Consider the following 21,054-nt stretch of genomic DNA (forward strand, 5'->3'; position numbering starts at 1 on the left):
ATGCTCTGCAGCTGGTCTTTAGAAAAGAGACTTCAAAAGAAAAAGGACAGTATTTAAATGATAGCGCCTATCATTACAAGAAGCAAAGCTTTTTTAAATGCCTTTTGAATAAACTATAATTTAGGAGACATGAACATAACCGAACAAAAGGATGCTAGGAAAGCAAGGAATAAATCAACACAGCTGAAATTAAATGTTTCAAATGCTGTTTGAGCAAAACGAGTTCTTTGCAGTTTAGGATTTGACCCAATGCAAACAAGGACAACTAATCACTCACAGTGAACGTATACAAGATTACGTGACCTGTACTGGAATGCAGAGAACAAGTGCTTGAGCCATCTCCTTCAGTTTTATGCATATGTCAGAAATTAAGTCCCAGTGACCCTCAGAAAACAGCACTTCTCTGATGTATAGGCCACGAGAAAGAAAGAAATTCTTTACAAGAGTCAGGGGCGGGTCAAGTTGAGAGTTAGGAAGAGGTTCTGCACCAGAGGGCGGTGAGCATGGAACAACCTGCCCAGGGCAGTGGGCACAGCCCTGAGCTGCCAGAGCTCAGGGAGCGTTTGGATACTGCTCTCAGACACAGGGCTTGATTTTGGTTGGTCCTGTGTGGAGCCAGGGGTTGGACACAATGATCCTTATTGTTCCCTTCCAACTCAGGATATTCTACAACACTATGATTCTAAGAAAGCATCCAACCACTGGTTCAATGTTTCCATTGTCAGTGGCTGTGCTTGGTACAATGAGCAACTGGAGATTCCTGAGTTTAACATCTGAGAGGTATTTTCTGCTAGCTTGGCAGTCACTTTTGCCTGATGCTTCTTTTGGCTGTCTCAGGTGGCTATGACTGACACCGCAACAGATAACCATCCACAGTGTGTTATTGAATTATCACGTATGGGATTCAAAATTCCTCCATTTTTTCCTTAGTTTAGCTGTGAGCATTTCAACACCAAACAAATATAGAACCGCTAAATGTCACTGTGTGCTCTTTCCACAGTGTTCACCAGGTAGTCAGCATGCCAGACAGTGCCAGGTGGTTGATATGGAAGGGGCACGCTGTGAGCATAGAATAATTAAGGCTGGAAAAGGCCACTAAGATTGGAGGTTGTTATTTGCCCATTTTTTGCTCTCAGCCGACCCTACGCCGTGAGGAACCTGCGTGACTCAACACCGCGCGGCCGGGCCCCCCGCGCCCCACAGCGCCGTGCTGCAGCGCGGCCGCCGCCAGGTGGTGCCGGAGCGCCGCGGGAGCGGCCGTGAGGGTACGGCAGGCGGGAACGGGGCCGTGGCCTGAGGCCGTGGCAGCGCCCCGCCCTGGGGTGGCGTTCAAGTCCTTCCAGGTAGTTGGATGGCATTGTGCTTTGGATTTAGGAGGAGAGCAATGTTGATGTTGTAGAGCGGAGCTCCGCAGAGTTCAGCTTCTCGAAGTGCCCTGCCAGGAGAGGCGGCGGTACGCAGGAGCTGGGAGGGGACAGGACCAGCCGACCCAGACGGCCAGAGGGATGTTCCACGCTGTGCAGTGACAGCGGCCGGGGGCTGCCGCGCAGGGACTGCCCCGTGAACCCGGCAGGACGCCGTGCCGAACCGCGCTGTACGGGCTCCGCCACCCAGAGGCAGGAGGAGGAGGACGAGGAGAAGAAGGAGGTGGTGGCGGGCGCGGGGCCGCCCATCTCCCGCCCACTGCGGCCCGCCCAGGGCCTGCCCGCGCCGCCCGGGGCCGGCTCCGCAGCGGCGGCAATTGCTGCAGCCGCCGCCCGTGCAGCGCCGGCGCCGATGCCTCCTGCGGCGGCCGCCGGGGGAAGATGGCGCCGTCCCACGTCCTCAAGTGCTGCCAGAGGGTGCTGGCCTGGGTGCCTGTGGTCTTCATCGCCCTGGTCGTGGCCTGGTCTTATTACGCCTACGTGGTGGAGCTGTGTGTGTGTGAGTGCGGGGACGGAGGACGGGCGGGCAGGCTGCGAGCCGGGCGGGGGACCCCGCGCCGCCCTCCTGGGAGTTCTGCCCCGCGCTGCGGCGCTGGGGAGCCCCGAAGAGTCACTTTTCCCTCGGGCTTTCGTTCGGAGCGGTCTTGTTCTCTCCCCCTCCCCCTGCCCCCCAGCCTGAGGTCGTCCCTGGAGCCGGGTTGACCTGTTGCCTCCTGTCGGAGGGAGGGAAAGGGTCCCGGTGAGCTATGCCCGCTCTGAGGCGTCTGATGGCGGCGGAGCCCCGGGGAGGGCTTTGGGGGGCTCTGGAGCCCGGGCGGGATCTCTGCCTCACAGCTGCGGCTGCTCAGGAGGCTTTTCCCCCCTCTTCTTTCTATTTCGCTCATTTCGAGACGTTCTGAAACTTCCTCGTGTACCTGATGACTCCTTGAACGCGTTGAGTTGTGCTCCCTCCCTCTTTTAATTAACAGCGCCGGGGTCCGGTGTCACAGAGGTGTAATTAGGCTGAAAACACCCTCCCTAAGCGGGATTTGAGGCTTAGGGGTTTGTCGGGCTGCGTCAAGGCTGTGGTGGTAGGGTTCAGCCTCGTGGAAATCTGCTTTGTGGTCGGTGTCAGTCAGGATGATCTGTACGCATATCATATCCTCCTGTACGTACAGGAGGAAATTAAGTCTGGTTCAGGAGCATATTCACCCGTTCGGGGGAAATGGAGACGCACAGGGATGTGCAGCATTCACCAGCCTTGCTGGGGCTTGGTAGCAGTGTAGGAAATCTAAGAAACACGTCATCTGGTGTTTAGTATTTTTAAGTAAGGAAGGTGGAATTAAAGGTAAAACATACCTCAAAAGAACTGTTTTCAGCTATGTGCTTAGGTCTGTATACTTCTGTTTCTGTGAAATGCTTGCTTTCATAGCTCTGTCTTGAAATAAAGTGCTTGAATATACTTGGGCGAAACTTGTAAAGATACCTTCGCTTTGGAAATAATCAGAATTGTGTGTTTGTTGCAATACTTTTGGGGTAACTTCTGAAATTCTGTGTATCTCACAGCCTTTCTCTTAACACATGTGGAATGGCACGTAGCATAAACAGCAAGCAAAATGTTATTTGGACATAAAGTAGTAGAAACAGAATTCTAAAGGAATGCCTACTGAGGTATTACATGAAGTGTTGACACGAAAGAGTTGCAAATATGTCATTGCGTCCAAATGTGTCAGATTGCTGTGGTTTAGTAGTCTGCTTGTATGAGTAAATAGTACTGTTATTTTTGGGAAATAGGGCTTAAAACTATAAACACTTGGAACCAGATTTTAGACAGTCTCTAATATGGGAGGTTTGGGGCATGGGTTAGAGCAGTGCTGAGGGGGCTGTGTCGAGTTCTAGGCTCACATTTCACAGATGTGATATGAAGTCCAGTGTGACAAAAGGCAGACCAGGGGTATATGTTTCTTCTCATCAATAAAGAAAAGCAATTTAAGAGCCAAAGTGACTTGCCCAGGGTTGCTCTGGTGCTCTCTGGCTGAATCAGGATGGGTCCTCCATCTCCCAAGTCCCAGCTCTGTGCCCTAATCACAGAGTGGGTCAGGGCTGGATGGCTGCTGAGTAATTCTGCCCAGAGAAAAATCTTTGACCCCCATTTATTGGAAGACCTTTGCAGACAGAGAGAAGCTGCGGAGTCCTTCCAAATTCAGCATGATTTCATTTGTGTGCAAACAGTTGAAAAGGCTGGCTCCTGTTTATGCGAGAACTTTCACATCTATAAATCTGATTTCTAGACGTCTGGCACTTGCTTGCAAATCAACTTTATTCTCAGTGTCTGCAGATACAGGCTATTAAGAAAAAGCGGTCATTTAGTAAGAAAATTACCTATTGATTTTTATTGCTGTCTGAGTCCTACAGTTGTTTAATGTCAAAGTGGTGGTTGGTGACCAAGATTTGTTTTTCTATGACTTTTTTCTGATTGATTTTTTTTTTAAATTGTTATTCTCACTTTTAACCTTCTGTTGAACTTTGTTTATGCATGTGATGAAAATTCATCTCAAGGGACAAGAAAGATATATTTCAGGCGTTTTATGAGGTTTTTGGTTGTTCTCCCTTCCTTCTCTTCTCTTACCCTGTGTTCCATCATGGAGAGGATTTAGAGCACAACAGAGTTTTCTGTTCCTCTTGGCAGGTATGTTTACTTTCTCCCTGTACTCCATATGTTTTATTTTGGTTTGAAAACTACTGCAGTGTGCACTATGAAGCAAGGACTTGCCTTTAATGCGCTGCTAATGAGTGCAGCGGCAGTCTCAGCATATGTGCCCATACAGCAGGTGCAGAAGTGGGACTTATGGCTTGTTGTGCCTCTGGCTGATGTGCATCTGGGTGAGGGAAAGACAGATGGAAGAATGAAAGTTTTGTAAAGGAGGAGATGAAACAGATCAAGTAAATACTGAGAGTAAAACAGAAATTCCAATCACACAGGCATCGGTGTTTTTTCCCAAGGTTATTGTTAAAGGTTAGCAAATTGTTCAGGTCTGACGCCAGCAAGGAAACAGGAAGAAAGAAAGGCTTTGTTCTCCCCAACTATTTCTTCTATCCTGCTGTAGTGTTGTTTTTTTTCTCAAGTCCCAGCTCATGTATTAATGGTTAAACATATGTATCCAGTTAGTGGATCTACTGGGAAGCCAAGATTAATGCAACAACATAAAATACTCTTAATTATCAAAGTAAAAAATGGTGTTGTAAAGCTGACGTTGCTTCCTTTTTCATGTCACTCTTTTTCTTTCAGTTTTGCCTCACCGTACAGTTTGCCCCACCCTCCTGCACTGGGACATTCCTATATTGCTCAATGTCCTACTGCTGGTGGCTGAGGGCCTTGGCCCTGCTTTGTAATTCACCACCGGCACGTATTTACTTGGTTATGCTGCTTCATATTACTTACGTACTGCCTCTGAGCACCAGGAAGGAATGGTGTGGGTGAAGATGAAAGGAGGTTCTCAATGTGAGCTATTCTGTTGTTTTCCTCTATAGAAACTGCCAGCATCGGTGTATTTCTCTGAAGCATTGTTGGGCTGAACTGGTGAATGCTGGCTGTTTGAGACCGCTGCTGCTGTGTAGCTGTGATCCATCTGGTGATCTGGCTAGTGACCAACTGGAAAGATGGCAACAGCCATTTCTCACCAAATGTGTGGAAGTTGAGGGAACTGTTGTGGAAAAACTCTGTGAATGCACATAGCTGAAGGAAATGGGAAAGACTTGAGGCAGCGTCTCATTTGGATTTTCTTTAAACGCTTTAAATTAGAAGAGCATGAATTAGTGCTTTCTTAGTAGGTTGTTTTTTTCTTTCTATATATAACTTGTATGGAGCTCTGTATGCAAGAAAGCACACCTAGAAATACATAGTAGGTGCTGCAAAATGGCTTTTCATTAGCTTAAAACCGCTTATTGTTTTCCTTCTGGTTGTCAAAACATGTTTTGCTTTTAACATTGCCTTCATAAACAATGGTGGTATTATATTGTTAATGAATTGAACTGATTCTTTCTGCTTACCACATCCCCTCGGAAGGTCATGCTCAGCGTGACCGGAGCGCTTCTCCTGGGGCTCATTCTCACTTTTGGGTGACTTGCCTCTCATGGCGTATCCCACCATTCTCCAAACCCTTTTGTAGGTAAGCAGCTTAAATACCAACTGGCTACGCCGTGATTAGAAGTCACTGTTCTGACATAAACAGCAGAAGCCTGTTTGAAGCCAGGCTGTTTCTTACAGGCACCCCCTTTTTACTAGAATGCTTGCAGAATTTGGTAGTACAGTCTGCACAGAGAACAAGAGAAAGATGTTAACTGTGGCTGAGTTGCCTGCAGATTGTAATTAAGGTGTGTTAGCTGGCCTTATTTAAAAAAGAATAAACAACTTGTTACAGGTAGCATTTTGCTTCTATAGTTAAAATTGTGTTGTCATCCTGGCTCTTCTCCTGGGTGGAGTTACAAGGAGAACTGCTTGTTTGATGAACATACAAGTCTTTATTTGTGCTTCTGTGCTTGGAACACCTCAGAGTCTGGAAGGCTGTGACTTCTGAAAGACGTGAGAGTAAATCATTTTGTCTAGTTCTTAACGTCTAGTTGCTGAGCACTGTGCTTTTTTAATGTCCAATACGTCTTGAATCTTGGCAAACAGCAGTTTGTAACTTGGAATTCATAATTTGGTGTTACTGGTGCACATTTAACTCCTTCACTGTTGTAATGACCGCAATAGCCCTTTTAAGCAGGAAGACAGCTCTGATTTGCCCAAAGCACGTGAGAAGTACTCAGTGATGTGTTGTAATGCACCCGTTTGAAGAATCTGTTGCATAAACAGAAGGCAGGTAATTCCATCTGCCTCCTCCGGAAGAAATCTCTACTAAAAATGTTAATGCAGCAGTTAACGAGCAGAGCGATGTGGTATAAACAGCAGCAGCTCAGTAACCTGATTTCTGACAGCAGCAACAGAATCGGCACTCAGGTACAGCATTGGCACGGTGTGTGCAAAGCCACTCCTGTAGGAAAAGGGGTTCCTCCTCAGGAGAGTGAATAACTTGCTAATTAAGCACATTAGATTATTAGTAATAGTTAACTGTGCTTATGTGCCTCTCCTGTGAATTTCAAAGAATAAAAAGAAGAATACTTCTATGGACTCACTTAGTTCTGTTGTAGTGCCTTGGCTCAAGCTTGCCCGTTGTCATCTTAAGTGAGAGCCTCTTCTCTTGTTATGAATAAGTAGAATTCCTGGTGAGGTGCTCAGGCTGGATACAAGTGTATTGGAAAACCAGATGCTTAGCTTGAGCAGAAAGATTATCAACCTTCTTATTTGGTTCTCTGCTCTGTGTTGGTCCTGTTGCTTTATAGGGACATGTGCCCTTTATATGGTATGAAATCTGCTCACTTGGCATTCTCCTATTGGAGAAAAAAAAAACACAACAGAAATACCATTCCAAGAGCAGCAGCAGTAGCTCAGCCTGGTTTCTTGGGAAATTGTCTTGAATCTCTGCCTTTCCTCCTCTGCCTGCTCTGCACCCTGCCTGCTCCCGGCCCCCTCTGCAGTGCCTAGGCCCTGCCCTCTAGTGTCACGTATCCCTTTTATTTGCTCAACTGTTTCCAACAGCTCTGCAGCAGTTGGCATCTTTCTGTGATCCCTTGTCACCGTTTGGTCAAGAAGCACAGTGTGCAGGCTGGTTTGGGGTTGGTTAGCCTGCCAGTGGGCTGGATGGAAAAGCGGCGTCTGAGCTCTGTGCAGCCATTTCCTATCAGGGGGCATGCAGCCTGGCTGTTCTACCTGTCCAGCAGTTCTGGGGAAATGTTTTGGTATCCACGTGGCATGGAGACCTCCCCTAAGCTCCAAAACTTAGCCTAAATTGGCCGTTGGCTGTGACGGCTTTGGAGCAAGACTTAGGGAAGACGAGGAGCTGAGCACAGCTGTCCGAGCCAGTGCAGGAACTGTGATTTGTTACTGTCCTGCGGTAGCTGTGATCAGTTCTGTCTTCACTGGGGCACTTCCTCCTCACCTTCTAGATGGGGCCCATGAAGTTTTTGTTCTTAGTCTGAATGGGCTGGGCTAGTGTGAGAACTTAAGATTTAGATGAAGAAGAGGGAAGGAAGAAATCCCTGTTGCCTGTCTAAACGTGTCTGTAAAAGCTGAGAGTTCATTGGATTCCTTCTTAACCCAGTCAATATATCTGTGTTGATCCAAGTCTTTATCAAACAGTCCTACAACTGGTACAAATTCAAGCTGGTTTGAGATGTAACACTGAGAATGAAAACACAAACAGTAGCGTCCTGAAATGCCTGTTATCAAGCTTTCAACTCGGCTCAGTTGTTAAACTCGCCCTGCCCGCTGTGTATTCTAGCAGTACCAGGACAGGAGTATCCATTTTGTTCTTGTTAGCGTGTGTGATGTTTAGTAGGAACGTTTGACAGGTAATGACAGGTACTGTCCTGCATCAGCTGAATCAATACTGGATGGATCCGGGTTTAAGAGGAGCAATGCAACCCCAACAAACACATCTGCTCTTTGAGCCACTTCCCTGTTATCACCCTTTGTGCTGTCACCAAATTGTTCTCTGTGGGGTGTCTTTAACTCCTCCTGTCCTGTGCCAGGAAAGAAAAGAGACTTTTTCGTTGCTTCTCCCCCACCGCCAGTCTGTGCAATGCCTCCTGTTGGAACCTCTGACTGTCTCTTCTTATCTTTGCTAAAAATCAAGTTCCTCCTCTGCAGCATATCAAGCATCTGCTTATCCTTTCTTTCAAAAGACCAAACAGCTCATCTGTTCTTCATTCGTATTCCCTTTTGACTATTCAAATTGTGTTATGGGTACAGGATTGTCAAAGAGAATCTGCTCACAAGATCACTTGATCATGAGAGCAGCATGCCTTGCCTCTGCAGTTTCTGTAATGCTCTCCCTCTGATGCTATATATGGTGCAGCACTGAATTAAATGAGAAACATTGAGCCATTTTGATCATGTGATTTACAGAGTGATCAAATGTGGTTTCACATGGGTTTTCTTGTTGGTGCTTTTTGGGATGTGTGTTCTGATGTTTGTCTCCAGTGAGTGGAATTCTTATTTAGAGATGGGGGTAATAATTCAGCTGGAATTAGGCAAGCTACCGCTGCAGAGAGAAGGAAACATAATTTAGATTAAATGTGAAGTTACCTTGAATGGAACAAACATGATTTGTTTGAAGTGAACTAAGACAGAGTTACTTTATAAGCTGATTTACAATTGTCTGTGTTAAATTCAAAACTGCCATTAAATGCCTCAGCCGCAGTCTCTTCTTAGCACGCATGTGGGGAACCCATTACTGTGCTGTTCTTCTTGACAAGCAGTCACTGCTTTTATGTCTGTCAAATGTGGATTAAAAGAGGAGCGAAGTGTATATCCACAATGCTGAAATGGATGGTACCTGGCAGAACTTGGTTTCTGTTCTGATCTGAAAAATCTGGTCAGTAACATGGAATTTTGGAGGAGGGGTTCATTTGTTTTTTAATAATACCTGGAAAAGGCTGCAAGTTGAGCGTAGGCTTTCTGTAGAGATCTTGTGCGTGTATATTTTTCTCATTTTAACGCACTACTTAAATGTCATGGTTTTCTCTTCTTCAATATTAAAATTTTAGAAAAGCTCGAGTTCAGCCTATTGACTGCACAGAGGGATATTGCTGGCTGTGTTACGGGATGGGTGTCTGCTGGAGTCACGCAGTGACTGGGGCATAGGATAGGCTTGAACATTTTAAATAATTCATAATTCAGGCATTTAACAAAAAGCAAAAGCCAATTGAGTCTATTGGTTTTCTTCTCTCTTTTGTTTGGCTTTTTCTGTTGACGTTCTCAAACTTGGAATGATCCTCTGTTTCACCCACCCATCTTCCCAAACGTGCAGAGCCACTGGAAAGACTACTTTGCCAAGAAGCTGTTGAGAGAGGGAAAGGCATGACTGCAAGCAGAAAATGAGGTCTGGGAGAGCTGTGGGGCATGTGCAGGGCGTAAGCTGTGAGCAGCTGTGCCTCAGCTCCTACCTGCTGTGCCACGGCGCTCTCCTCTCTGCATGACTTCTCTCAGTCTTTGGACAAGCAGCTGCACCTCCTGATCCCATTCTGGTTCACATTTTCACTTCTGCTGGGGAAGCCACAGTTTTGAGGGGCTGGGTGTTCTCGTGCTTGGTTAGAACTAACCACTTTTCTGATCTAATTATCTGCAAATTACAGAGGCAATAATTTCTTATTCTACACAGACATCACTTCTTACTGAGTCACCACTCTCCAGTACTTCACCTGCAAATGTAGATGCTCTTGCAGCTGTGTGTAATGTGATGTCCTAGAAGGATGACAGCAGAAGTCAGTCTTATTAGTAGGAGTGCTGCATACATCAAACTCCTCACTTGCTTCTTGCTAGGCTGCTTGCCAGTCCTGCTGTGTTCCATCTAGTGCTTTACCCTGGGAGCCCTAAATGCCTCTCTGAGGCGTAGCAGCAGCACTGCTTCTTCACTTGGCACACACAGTTTTAGATTCGTGGCAGTGCAGCTGACCTTTCACTGAGCTCTGAGTTGATGCTTTCCAAGAACACGTGGTGAGAGGTCAGCAGGCAGGTGTTGGTTGCTTTTCCTTTGTTTCCTTTTGGGGTGGTGGGGAGAGATCAGGAGATAGAGGTGTGAGGGGCTTCTTTGTTTGTTTTGGTTTGTTTTTGCTTTAAGCTATATTTACTGAAGGAGGGCTGTATGGGCAATAGATTTTGTTCTTTTGTATCTTTGCATTTCCTCCTGACTTTTGAGTACTTTCAAACTGTAGTATGGATCTTTTTGGAGTGTCCAAAAATCTCTCTGTGGTAGCTTTGGTAGTCTTTGTTCTGACATTTGTTTTGTTCGTGTTCCTAGGTGGCTTAACAGTCAAATAAGATCTGCTGGGGGGGGGGGGGAGGAAAAAGAAACAAGTCTGGTCCCCAAGCCAAAACTTTCTGTCCTGTTATCCTGGATGTTTTCTCCTCTGCAGCATTTGGTTCTTCTGTTGTATTTCTGTGAGCATTGCTGTTTTTCTTTCTTTTTTTTTTTCAAGGAAATGTAAGGAAGAAGCTGCAGTCAAGGTTTATCTCAAAATTAAACCTTCCTTAGGATGAAGTGAGAGTGACATTTTGTTTTGCCAGAACGAGCAGCAAAGCCTCCAGCATTAAAAGATGACAGCATTTGTTATCAACCAACTTGATGAGCCACACATGGACAGAATCTCAAAATCACCATGTACAGTGCTTGAACTTTTATCTATCCTTTAAATATTTTAATAATAATAATATCCCATTAAATATTAATATTTACAAGTTTTAATGATTTTCCCATCATTAGCTTTGCTCACAACTAATAGATATGGCTTTAAATGGTGTGTTTTTCACAACAAAACTTTAAAGAAGTTTAATGGGCGTACAAGTGTGGCTTACTGATACCTCAATGGGAGTTTGTGGAGGCTGCATTACTGACTGCTATGTTGTTAATGTGTTGCTGGCAGAAAAAGAGCTCTCTTCATCATAGACACATCCATATTTAAACCCAAATGGCAAAGATCAACCAAACCTATCCAACGGCACTAAAAAAAGTTGAACTTCAAACTTAATTAGAAGAATCTGCTGACATAATGCGTGTGAATGGGTCTGCTTGTTGGATAGTTTGATTTCTCCCATTATTTGATGAACTTGACAGCGGCAAAATCTTTCTTTCAGAAACCAAGTGCTGAATACTTTTTGATGAGATTTACAAAGAGATTTCTATCAGCAGAGTTTTGCAGTGAGATTTTATCCTAATGTTAGTGGAAAGACTGGCTGCAGGGCCAGAAATTATGTAAGGAGGCAACTAATTTTGGAAGAACTTGAAGCCAAATGCAGAGATGGATGGATATTTTGCCAACAAAGCAGAGGCCTACAGTCAGCCCACAGTCCTCTTGCCACTTGGTGGCTGTTTGTGTCTGTAGGTTGCAGCAGCTGTGTCTGGAGTTTGTGCTCCCTGCTGGCTCCTCTGCACACCTTTGATAGTGCCTCAGAACTTGTTTGGAATAGTTAAATAAAGACAGTTTCTCTATCTTCTAGAGAACTAGACCAGAAGTAAATGGATTTACTAGTAGCAGCCTGAACCATAAGGCACCCAGCAGGGGTAGGGACTGGTGGGTACAGCCACGAAGAGTAGTTTTGTTTTGTTTTGTTTTTTCCAGAAAGAAGTTGTTGCCTTCCTTGAGAAGTTCTTTTCAGAGAACAAGTTGCATGTTGTTGGGTTATACCATTTACTTTAAATGTAGTGATGGTTTCTAGTATTACCTGCAGAGCAACTCATCTTGTGGAGGACAGCTGCCCAACACCAGCTGCCCGTGCTCTGCCCGCAGTAGCTGATGCTCTCATTTGTGTCTCAGATCTCTTGCGAGTGTCCTTACAGAATTGCAGGGGTTGCGAGGGACCTGAGGAGATCATCACGTCCAATCCCCCTGTGTTCTTTAACCACAGAACCAAGTGGGGCTACTGCAGGGAGAAAAAGAAATACACATACTCAAGTGTAGTTTTACAGTGAGCTTGATTTGGCCAGCCCAAGCGTCAGTACCCCTCCTCATGAGTGTAATTGTAATTAATTTGTTCTGAGGACATCAGCTCAGGTCCTTCTGACTTTCCATGTTTTCTCCCATTCCCTGTGTGTCAGAAGGAGCACATTGGACTGCCCTGACAAGCTAATAGCTTTCTTTGTCTTCAAGAAGAAACTAGGCTTTCTTTTGGCTTTGTATAATAGCTTGAAGGCAATATTGAGAACAACTTAATGCAATGCTTCCAAACTGCTGGGCAATAAAGCCGTTTCTGTTATGATAAAGTGGGGTTTATTTTGGAGGAAAAATCTGAATGGAGAAAGTCCAATTATTCAACTGAGCAGCTAAGAAAACCGTGCTGAAGTAATGCTGAGGTTTAAAATCAATCAGAATGCGAATAGAATGAGCAGTGGCACTGGTGATTAAATAGCTGAAGAAAATCAAGTTGTGTTAGGTTTCTTTGGGCAATTATGGTAAATTAGAAGTGAATAGAGCTTTTCAGGGAATAGGGCTTTTCAGAGACAACAAACCTGGTATGTTGCTGCAGCCTGATGCTAATGTTGGATGCTGCTTCCAGAAAAGGCTCTGAGTTACTCTGGCTGCTGCAGCTTGCGGTGCTGTGTCTCATTGGTTCCTGGTGTGGCTATGAGTGTGGGGCTGTGAGCTTAAGACCTCCTGACACTTCTTCCTACATGCTAACCAGGTGTAACCTCGAACTTTGAAGTCATTTAAAATATTTAAACGCTCTCCGTAAGAACCATTATGAGACCTTTGGTATAAATTGTAAGAGTGTTTTGTAGAGGCGGAGGCAGGGGGTCAAGGATAGGATGTTGTGGGTTTCCAGAAGTTGGCTGCCTTTCTGACTGTGTTCCTGAGCTGAGAAAGTGGGAGCACAGAATTTGCTGTTCCCAGTATGTACAGGAGAAATCTTTTCAGTTGTCAAAGCTTAATTCATTGCTAAATGTAACTTGGTGCCCAAGGAGTATTTTGTATCAATTACGCCAATTTCTGCTGTAGCCCCACTTGTATTTATGCACATATACTCTGCACTGAAGCTGAAAAAGACCTTGCATAAATAAATGCCTTTTTTCTTTTGTGGTAAGAGAGCTTTTTCTGGGCAGCAAGCTTCTGTCCTCCCTGAGTTAATTGCTGTAGTTAAAAAATTGTCGTAATATTATCTTAACCATACAAACAGTTGTAACCATGACTGATAGCAAATAACAGAAGAGGTCTGCAGTGCATCTTGTACTGCCGTATTTGAAATATTACCACATCATATCTGTCCCTGTGAGTATTCTTCTTTGAGTCCTGTAGCAATAAACATGGTGGTCACAAACACACTAAATTTGGTGGCAGTGATGCTGGCAAGAGCCAGCACCAGATCAGCCTGCATGCAGCAAGGTAGAACTTCTCACACCCCTGTAGCAGAGATGTCCAGCATGTGTTGCACCCCTGAAACGAGTGCTGCCTTAGAGCTGGGTCTGGTACGCCCATGCTGCCCATGTGCAGGCACAGTGGATTAAAAAAAGATGTTACCTTCTGAATGATTTGGCAGTGCATGGTGGGGCAGCTGTGTCCTAGAACTGGAGATCCTGAGGTTGGCTTGTTTGCTTGCTTGCTTTAAAAATCAGTCTAGCAGTGTGTGAAGCTAAAACAAGGCTGGGTCCTTGTGACCCAAACTTACACAGAGATTGTTCATTCCAGCTGGTGGCAAGACGTGTAATGCAGCTCCTGCCCCCCCACAGCCTTTCAGCGGGGACCTGGCAGTGTGTTGTTGTGCTGGCTTTTGGCCACGTGGTGCTGTCAACTCAGTTGTCTTGAGTCATTTGTCTAAAAACAACTCCCTGCTGCTGAGGGAGGAACACACTGGTGGGTGCCTGCCAGTCAGAAAATAAGGAAGAGCTCAGTGTGGAAAGGACACGGAGCTCTGGGAGAAGTGCATAGGTGCTATGGTCCTCATTCTGTGCCACTGCCCCAGGTATGTGATGGAATGTGTTTGTTCAAGGAAATTGACTCATCTGCCCCAGTCACCTCACTAAGTGATATTTCTACCATATTCTTTTGAACGAGGAAGATCAATCTGTATTTGCAAACAGGAACTACATGATTACAAATCCAAGTTGTACTTCCAATTAAACGCCCTTCTCCGAAGAAGCACAAAATGAGATAACGTAAGTGGTGTTTGCCTTTGCAGGCATGGTAATGCCTCAGGGAAGTTTCTGTTGGGTTTCATTTTGGTAACTCCTCTAGTGAAGGAATGCAATTGCATGTTTAGCACTTTATTCTGTCCACAGGGAAAGTCAATCAAAATGTGAAGTTACTCTCGAGATTCTTGGAGAGGCTGTGATACCGCAGGTATAACTTCTGCCAGGAGCTGCTGTGCAGAGAGGAAGGGCACATAGCACAGCAGTAGCAAGATCAGTCTTTGTCCTTTTCTCTACTTCTGCTGTTGGATTTCTTGGTCTGGAAATCACATACCTGGCTCTCAAAGAGTGGCTTGGACTAGATGATGCCTTTTAGGAAGTGTGGATATGTGATGTGTGAGTTTTGTGGAGGGATTTTTTGTTGTTCAGTTTTCCTTCAAAGTTGAGGGCAAATGTGTTTTCTTTTAGCTTACCTTGATAGGTTTCCTTAAAAACTTTCCCGAGGCTTTTTGAAGCTTGCACCTCTGTCAGTGTGTGCTCCAAGAAGAGTCCTTCTGACAAATGGTATCTTTCCCCAGTGCCACTTATGATGCCACTTATAACATCCCTATGTCTGCAGGATTGTTTCCTGTGATATTCTGTAGGCTTCTACTCTGTGATTCATGTGACGTAGGTGAGATGGAAGATAACAGGCAGCAATGCAAAGCTACACAGAGGCATAAGGGAGAACTGAAGAGGTATCTTCACTGCTAAGGGTGATGCTCAACATCTAAATCAACACTTAGGCGACTTTTTCCTATGCTAAAGTCAAACCTGGAACTTTTGTTGGTCTTCCATGTTGACCAAGTTAAAAAGTACATCTTAATACAGCTTATTAAAAGGCTGAGTTGTGTGTTTGGGAGTTAGCATTGTGTAGAAAGACGACTCACGTACTCGAGTTTTGCATGCTTCATATTGCAGTGACCCTGCAGCATGGAGAGCTGCGGTGTGTAAGCTGCCAGTGCTGCAGGAGCAACGCGTTAGGCTGTTTATCCCCAGACAGAATGCAGCAGCGTAGGGATCTGTGTAGGCCAGCATCCTTTTCCTCCCAGGCAGGCTGTCCTGAGCCTCAGTGAGGGCAGTTGGGGAAAATCCAAGATAACCAACGGGCAGCTCTGCACTGCAGCAGACAGGTGGGACTCATTCCTCATATGCCTGCACAGAGCTGTAACACGGAGATGCTGAATCGTTTGGAATTACAAGGCTGCTCAGTGTGCTCATGAGCGTATGCTGCTCAGCTTTGCAGCCATGTGAGCTGCAGCCTTCACTGTCTAATTGTATTTTTATCTTTCCCTAGCAGTATCTTGCTGGAACTCTTTAAGGCTTCTCTAGAAATCAGAAACCTAAAAAGCCGATCCTAAGAATACTTTTGCTCTCGATCTTATTTTTTCTTTTGTAGCTAAGCAGTAGACTGACATGAGGATATATTTTGAAATCCTCAAAAGAAAAGCTGATTTGCAGCACTTATATTTCTGAAATATGGACTGGTTTGTTTGCTGAAGGCACTAACTTGTTCTAATGCATCTAACGTGATAAACAGTGCTGTTGTATCTGAGGGTAACATGTAAATCATATGCAGTGCTTATTTTGTTCAAGAAGAGAATCAATAAGCAAAAAGTCAGCGCTGCTTCATTTTTCCCATCCAGTTCCCCAAACAAAAACATGTTTTAGAATTGTTTAAAGTTGAAACTGGTATGAATTTCAACAGAGACCAACAGCAAGATCTGAATACCCAAGAAATGTAAAACCTGAGAGCTGAACTTGTAACTGAAGCTGCAGGCCGGGGATGGTGGGATACGATGGTAGTGCTGTGTTCTGTTTTCTTCCTGAACCAGAGTACAAAAGCTGGAATTGATTTCTTGATGGCATAGAGCTGCTTGTTACATTGCCAGCCTAGCAAATACTTACAGGTCTCTTTTACGTAAAGATTAAATATTAACTTACTTAAAGGACGGTTTAACTCGAGCAGCATGGACTTCGTACAAATACTAGGATTGTTCTTCATTGAGTCCATCTGACAGCAGGAATAAAAGCCATGCAAGGAATAGAAGCAGAATCCTGTAACTTCTGAGACGAGAGAACTAGCTGTCTTATTTAATTTAAGGATGACAGGGCAGAATGAAAATCACAAGTGTTTTAGGGTTCACTTTTACCTCAAACTGCAGGAGTTTGCCAAACTACAGTTATTTTCCTAAGGGACCAATGTAAGTATGAGGAAATTATCTTCTTGGTTCCTTAAAGTTATGATTAATTTTTATGAAGTTTATTTAGAGGGTTTTTTTTAAATGAAGTCTCACAAGTGATAAGATCTTAAGCTTCTCTCTGTGTGTAAAGACTGTTCAGTACTTTGAGTCCTTAAGCATCAAGGCATTTGGCTCAGCGTTTAGTTCTGTACTGGGAGCAGAAATGAGGTTAACAGATTATGGAATGCTTTAACCGGAATTACTTATGAAGAAATGAATCTGTTTTTATAGATAACACTGTTCTCACTGCCCATTAGAGAATAATTAAGAACTTTTTTATATTTCTTGTCTAAGGAAATGCATGTTTGTCCAGCTGTGAGCAAGATGTTTAGTTAAAATACAACAGGAGCCAAAGACAAAGCTGTCTGTAATGTACTTTTAGTACTGTTGTTAATTATTATTTTTTTTGTTAAGCAAACAACTCTGTGTCTCCTTTGTGTTGTTTAAGAAGTTTAATGCTAATGCAGAACTGGAGAAATAACGCTTTAGTAAAATTCCAACCCAAAACACAGGATTTACTCTGAATATAACGTCTGTATGTAGTAGAGCAGTACTTGAACTGTTTCATGATGCAGTTGGACTTGTTCTTATATGCATGTACATACTTCACAGGTAATTGTGTGCTTCAGGTCGGTTTTTCTGTCTGGGTTATGTCCCAGTTTTAGACAGAAACATGAGGAGATTGTGCAAGTGTGCACATCAAAAATGCACTAACTAATGTGAAATTACGGTATTCTTTAGGGTTAACCACCTTTAGTTGGAGTGAGAGGCTTCCCTGAATAGACAAGACAGAGTGTACTTTAAGGAGTGGAAAAAAATATCACTAATGTCTGAACAAACAGGGCTCACCCTGTGCATTGGAATATCACCTCAGTGTGTCTGTGACTATAAAAAGACTTACAGTTGTGTAATATGGCTCCAGGCCCCTTTGCCATAGATACCTACAGGTAAGCAAGACACGTGCTGTCTCTGTGACCAGAGTAGCTCTGAAGTCTGTAATGCATCCTGAAGCCCTGTGGGTTTATGTCTCTACTGTGCATCAGGAAAAAGCTCTTGTGAGTTGACGCACAGACTGAAGACTACAAATGTCAGTGCTGAGAGGGAGGAGGCCACGTGCAGCAGGTGGATGGCAGCAGACAAGGTGTACTCTGACCTTTTGTTCATGTTGGTGACCAGAAGCTTAAATCTGCCATATCAGATGTCAGGAAAAGACCCCTTCCTCATTGAATTTCAGGAATTCAGTGTCCAGAGAAGAGACTCAACAAGGAGCATGGTGCACAGTGTTCCGATGAGTACAGCTGCTCTCTGACCAGCATCTTACTCAACTGATGAATGAGCTCTTGAGGTTTTGGAGAACTGTGTGTGCAGGAGAATGTACCAGCCAGGTAGTACGCAAGGCAGATTTCAACAACAGAATTTGCTGTTGGGATAAAAAGAGAGAAAGTTACAGAAGACAAGGAAGTGGGGAGTTTCTAACTGTGCCTCAGGAGTTCAGCGTAAGAGAAAAAGCAAGTCAAACAGCTTGTGACAAGGGAAGAGAGGAGTGGTGGCAATAAACTTAGAGATTACATGCAACTCATACAGTTTCACAGGGACTTCTGTCAGAACTTCATTTATTTCATTTTGTTCTTTCCGGCTGTGTACCTGTTGGCCTGGTTGCCAGCGTGTTTCAGAATACATGCTGGATGCATATCTGAAGGGCAGCCTGCATAAATTATGTTCTAATTCTCTTAAAAGGAGTGTCCTCAGAGCAGGGAGCTGGATCTCTTCAGCCATTCCACTGACTCACCAAGCCTTAGGGGGTGGCAGGAGGAATCCTATTTTACCCAGAAGTGTGTAGGGAGGCTCTATTAACACCTGAAATATGCTTTGGAAGAAGTGAGCATCTTGTGTATCTCACTTCTAACTAATTTTTTTTGTTCAGTACAGATTTACTTACCTTGTATCTCTTTTTTTCTCTTCCAGTTACTATTTCTTCAACTGCAGAAAAAGGTAATGCTTTTTAATTATTTTTGTTATGAGTAGTTTTGCTGTACACAAGTTCTAAGGGATGTAGAATTTAAATGTGCTTGGTGCGTAAGCTCTCTCTCTCTGTTAAGTAGCTTATTGCTAAGAAACAAGGTAAATATTATGAGGATGAGTATATTGAGCTTGTTGTACCACACACTTGGTGTGATGACAAGACCTGTGAGTATTATGATTTAAGTGTGCAAATATTTTTAAATGCATACCTTCTGAGAACAGAAGAAAGAAGGAACTGCAGCAGTCAGTTTTCTGCTTTGTCCTGAAGGGATGATGCGTATTCATAGAATCGTAGAATCATCAAGGTTGGAAAAGACCTCCAAGATCATGCAGTCCAACCATCCGCGTTCCACCAGTATTTCCCCACTAAACCATGTCGTAGTACCATGCCTGAATGTTTCTGGACCATCTCCAGGAATGGTGACTCAGCCTTCTTCTGAGCAGCCATTCCGATGCCTGACCACTCTTCTTACTGTCACTCACCTTACTATCCTCCTTGTATCCTGTGACTTGAACAACTGTTCTACTGTTGGCTATTTTCCAAACAGCTTACCAAATTCCTCAGAACATCATTCCTCAGGGCTGGTTAGAACTGTGCAAAGCTATTTCAAAGGTGTCTGTACGGTATTTTACATTTCCAGGCGAAGTGGTTAAGGCCTTGTTTTGACAAACTTTGCTTAACGCTTAGTATTGTCTTTAGCAAGCATATGTCACAGTGAGTGTATTTACAGAGATTCAAACTGATCAGAGAAATTCTAGCATTCTTGCTTTGCCACTTCTTTCAATTGTGGACAAAAACTGGGCTGAAGAATCACACAATTCCAGAAGTTCCAAGCACTGCTTTTATAAAACTTTGGGCTTGTTTTTTTTTTTCTGTAGAAACACAAATGATTGGGATGTTCCCTCACAAGCTGAAATGAATTTCCAAACATGAGAGTGGTTGTTGTGGTCTTGTATTAAGCATGGATTTACCCACAAAAGGCTGTCCTCGGAATTAAGACCACTCAACTCTACAGAAGAGAATCTCGTCTCTTTAAATATTTTTGCAGAAAAGCATGGAACTTGAAAGTAACCCATCAGTTCACTTCCTGGAGGGGAGCACCCAGGAGAAAACTGCAGTGTAACCCTGCTGCAGTCTGTGTGCTTTTGTCTTCTAAAGAGGAGGTGAAGGAATGGGAAAGCCTCCAAAATAAACTGTAAGCTTTTTAAGACAGGAGCAGCGTCAGCCTGTTTTTTTTATCACAAAGCACAGCTGGGCTTCATTAAAACTGCAAAGAATCCTGCAGATGGCTGCTGTGCTTCTACTTTCTAGTTTAACTTGAAGTTTTACTTTCTAGTTTCTTTCAGAAGTGCAAGATCTGTGTTTCTGTTACTGCATGATAGAGCAGTGACATCGATGTAGTGTGGCTGGATCTCTGGCTTTAATTCAAATGCAATGCCTGCCTGATCAAATCTACCAGAGACGAAAAATACTTGATTAATTAATGAGACAGATGGTGTCTGTGAAGCGTGCCTCTTAGGCTTTTGAAAGCAGTCATTTGCATGCTTTTTGCACCTTCAGTTCTGTAGCATGTCACAGGCACCCTGCATGCATTAATTTCTTTACAACAGAGGTGCATCTTTAAAATGAGATGTAAAATTGTTTTTCAGCTGAAATGATACTTCTTATAAGCTTTATCGAGCTCTTAGAAGCCAACTTCCAGTGGCCAGGAAACAACATTAGAAGAGTCAAACGGCCAAAGTACCACTAACGTTGCAATGTAGATTAATAATATGCATCTTAGCAAGTATGTTTTCCAGTGTGCTGTGTTCAAATCTTCTTATTACCATTTTAATTACAACTTGTAATTCAATTACTGGTGATTTCTTCACCCCATTAAGGCTAATTGTTTCCCTGTCCTTTTGTTTTCATATTCTTGTGTAGATTTATATCCATTAGGGTGGGGGAATAAAGTCAACTCAGTCTCTCTTACCAATGTAATTTGGTTCTGTTAAGTATTCTTAGCTCTATAATGTGACTGTCTTTAAAATGATGTTAAGAATGATTAAGAAAAAATTGTTAGGGGTAAATCTTATGAGGGCTTAGCATGTCTTCGTAGGATATCTTACAACATTGTCTTCCTGAGGGCTTAAATTATGGTCTGATACGTGTCAGTGCCTTTAGAAAGAAGCTGTTTAATTTGGTCATAGCAGGGCATCAAGAATCCTGGATTCCCTAGCCAGAACTGCTTCAGGACTTTTAAAGCTAGCTAAACTGGCAGATGTTGGGTTTGAGTTATTTGTTTTTTTTTTTTTTTTTATCTGTCTTGCAATTACAAGAAAATGAACTGAATGGGAATGAAGCCAGCTTCTACTTGTATCTGGAATGGAAGCAGGAGGTTTCAGGGAGTAGTCTCGGAGGGGGTACTGCTACCCAAAGGGTGGGTAGATTGCCAAAGTAAAGCCATCAAAAAAATCTTTGCACAAACTCATTTCTCGGGGAGCACTGGCAGAACACCTATTTGTGACTGTAGTAGGAATGGTGGCATGGAAGTGGGAAAAGAAACGAGTTTACTCAGCGCAAGGCCAGTACGGACCGCCAGCTGAAGGTGTGTATTCCTCTCTGGGTGGTGCCCCATTTTGCCTGCT

The 21,054-nt window shown here is 43.9% G+C and overlaps 1 protein-coding gene across 13 annotated transcripts in view; it reads left to right on the forward strand.

The window, feature by feature from the left end:
• The first annotated feature begins 1,712 nt into the window (after positions 1-1,712).
• Positions 1,713-21,054, forward strand: part of ZDHHC20 (zinc finger DHHC-type containing 20) — a 42,428-nt gene continuing 23,086 nt past the window's right edge. For 6 of the 13 annotated variants that reach the window (XM_040704399.2, XM_040704406.2, XM_040704429.2 and 3 more), the window contains exons 1-2: positions 1,713-1,923; positions 18,370-18,396. In XM_040704399.2, the coding sequence (XP_040560333.1) occupies positions 1,806-1,923; positions 18,370-18,396 (145 nt within the window). In that variant the 5' untranslated portion in view covers positions 1,713-1,805. Of the gene's footprint in view, positions 1,924-2,195; positions 10,664-16,173; positions 16,366-17,549; positions 17,790-18,369; positions 18,397-21,054 lie in introns of those variants that run through there. The other 7 variants (XM_046903079.1, XM_040704421.2, XM_040704433.2 and 4 more) reach the window with 4 other exon arrangements.

This window comes from Gallus gallus, chromosome 1, assembly GCF_016699485.2.
Source record: "Gallus gallus isolate bGalGal1 chromosome 1, bGalGal1.mat.broiler.GRCg7b, whole genome shotgun sequence".
Lineage (NCBI taxonomy): Eukaryota > Metazoa > Chordata > Aves > Galliformes > Phasianidae > Gallus > Gallus gallus.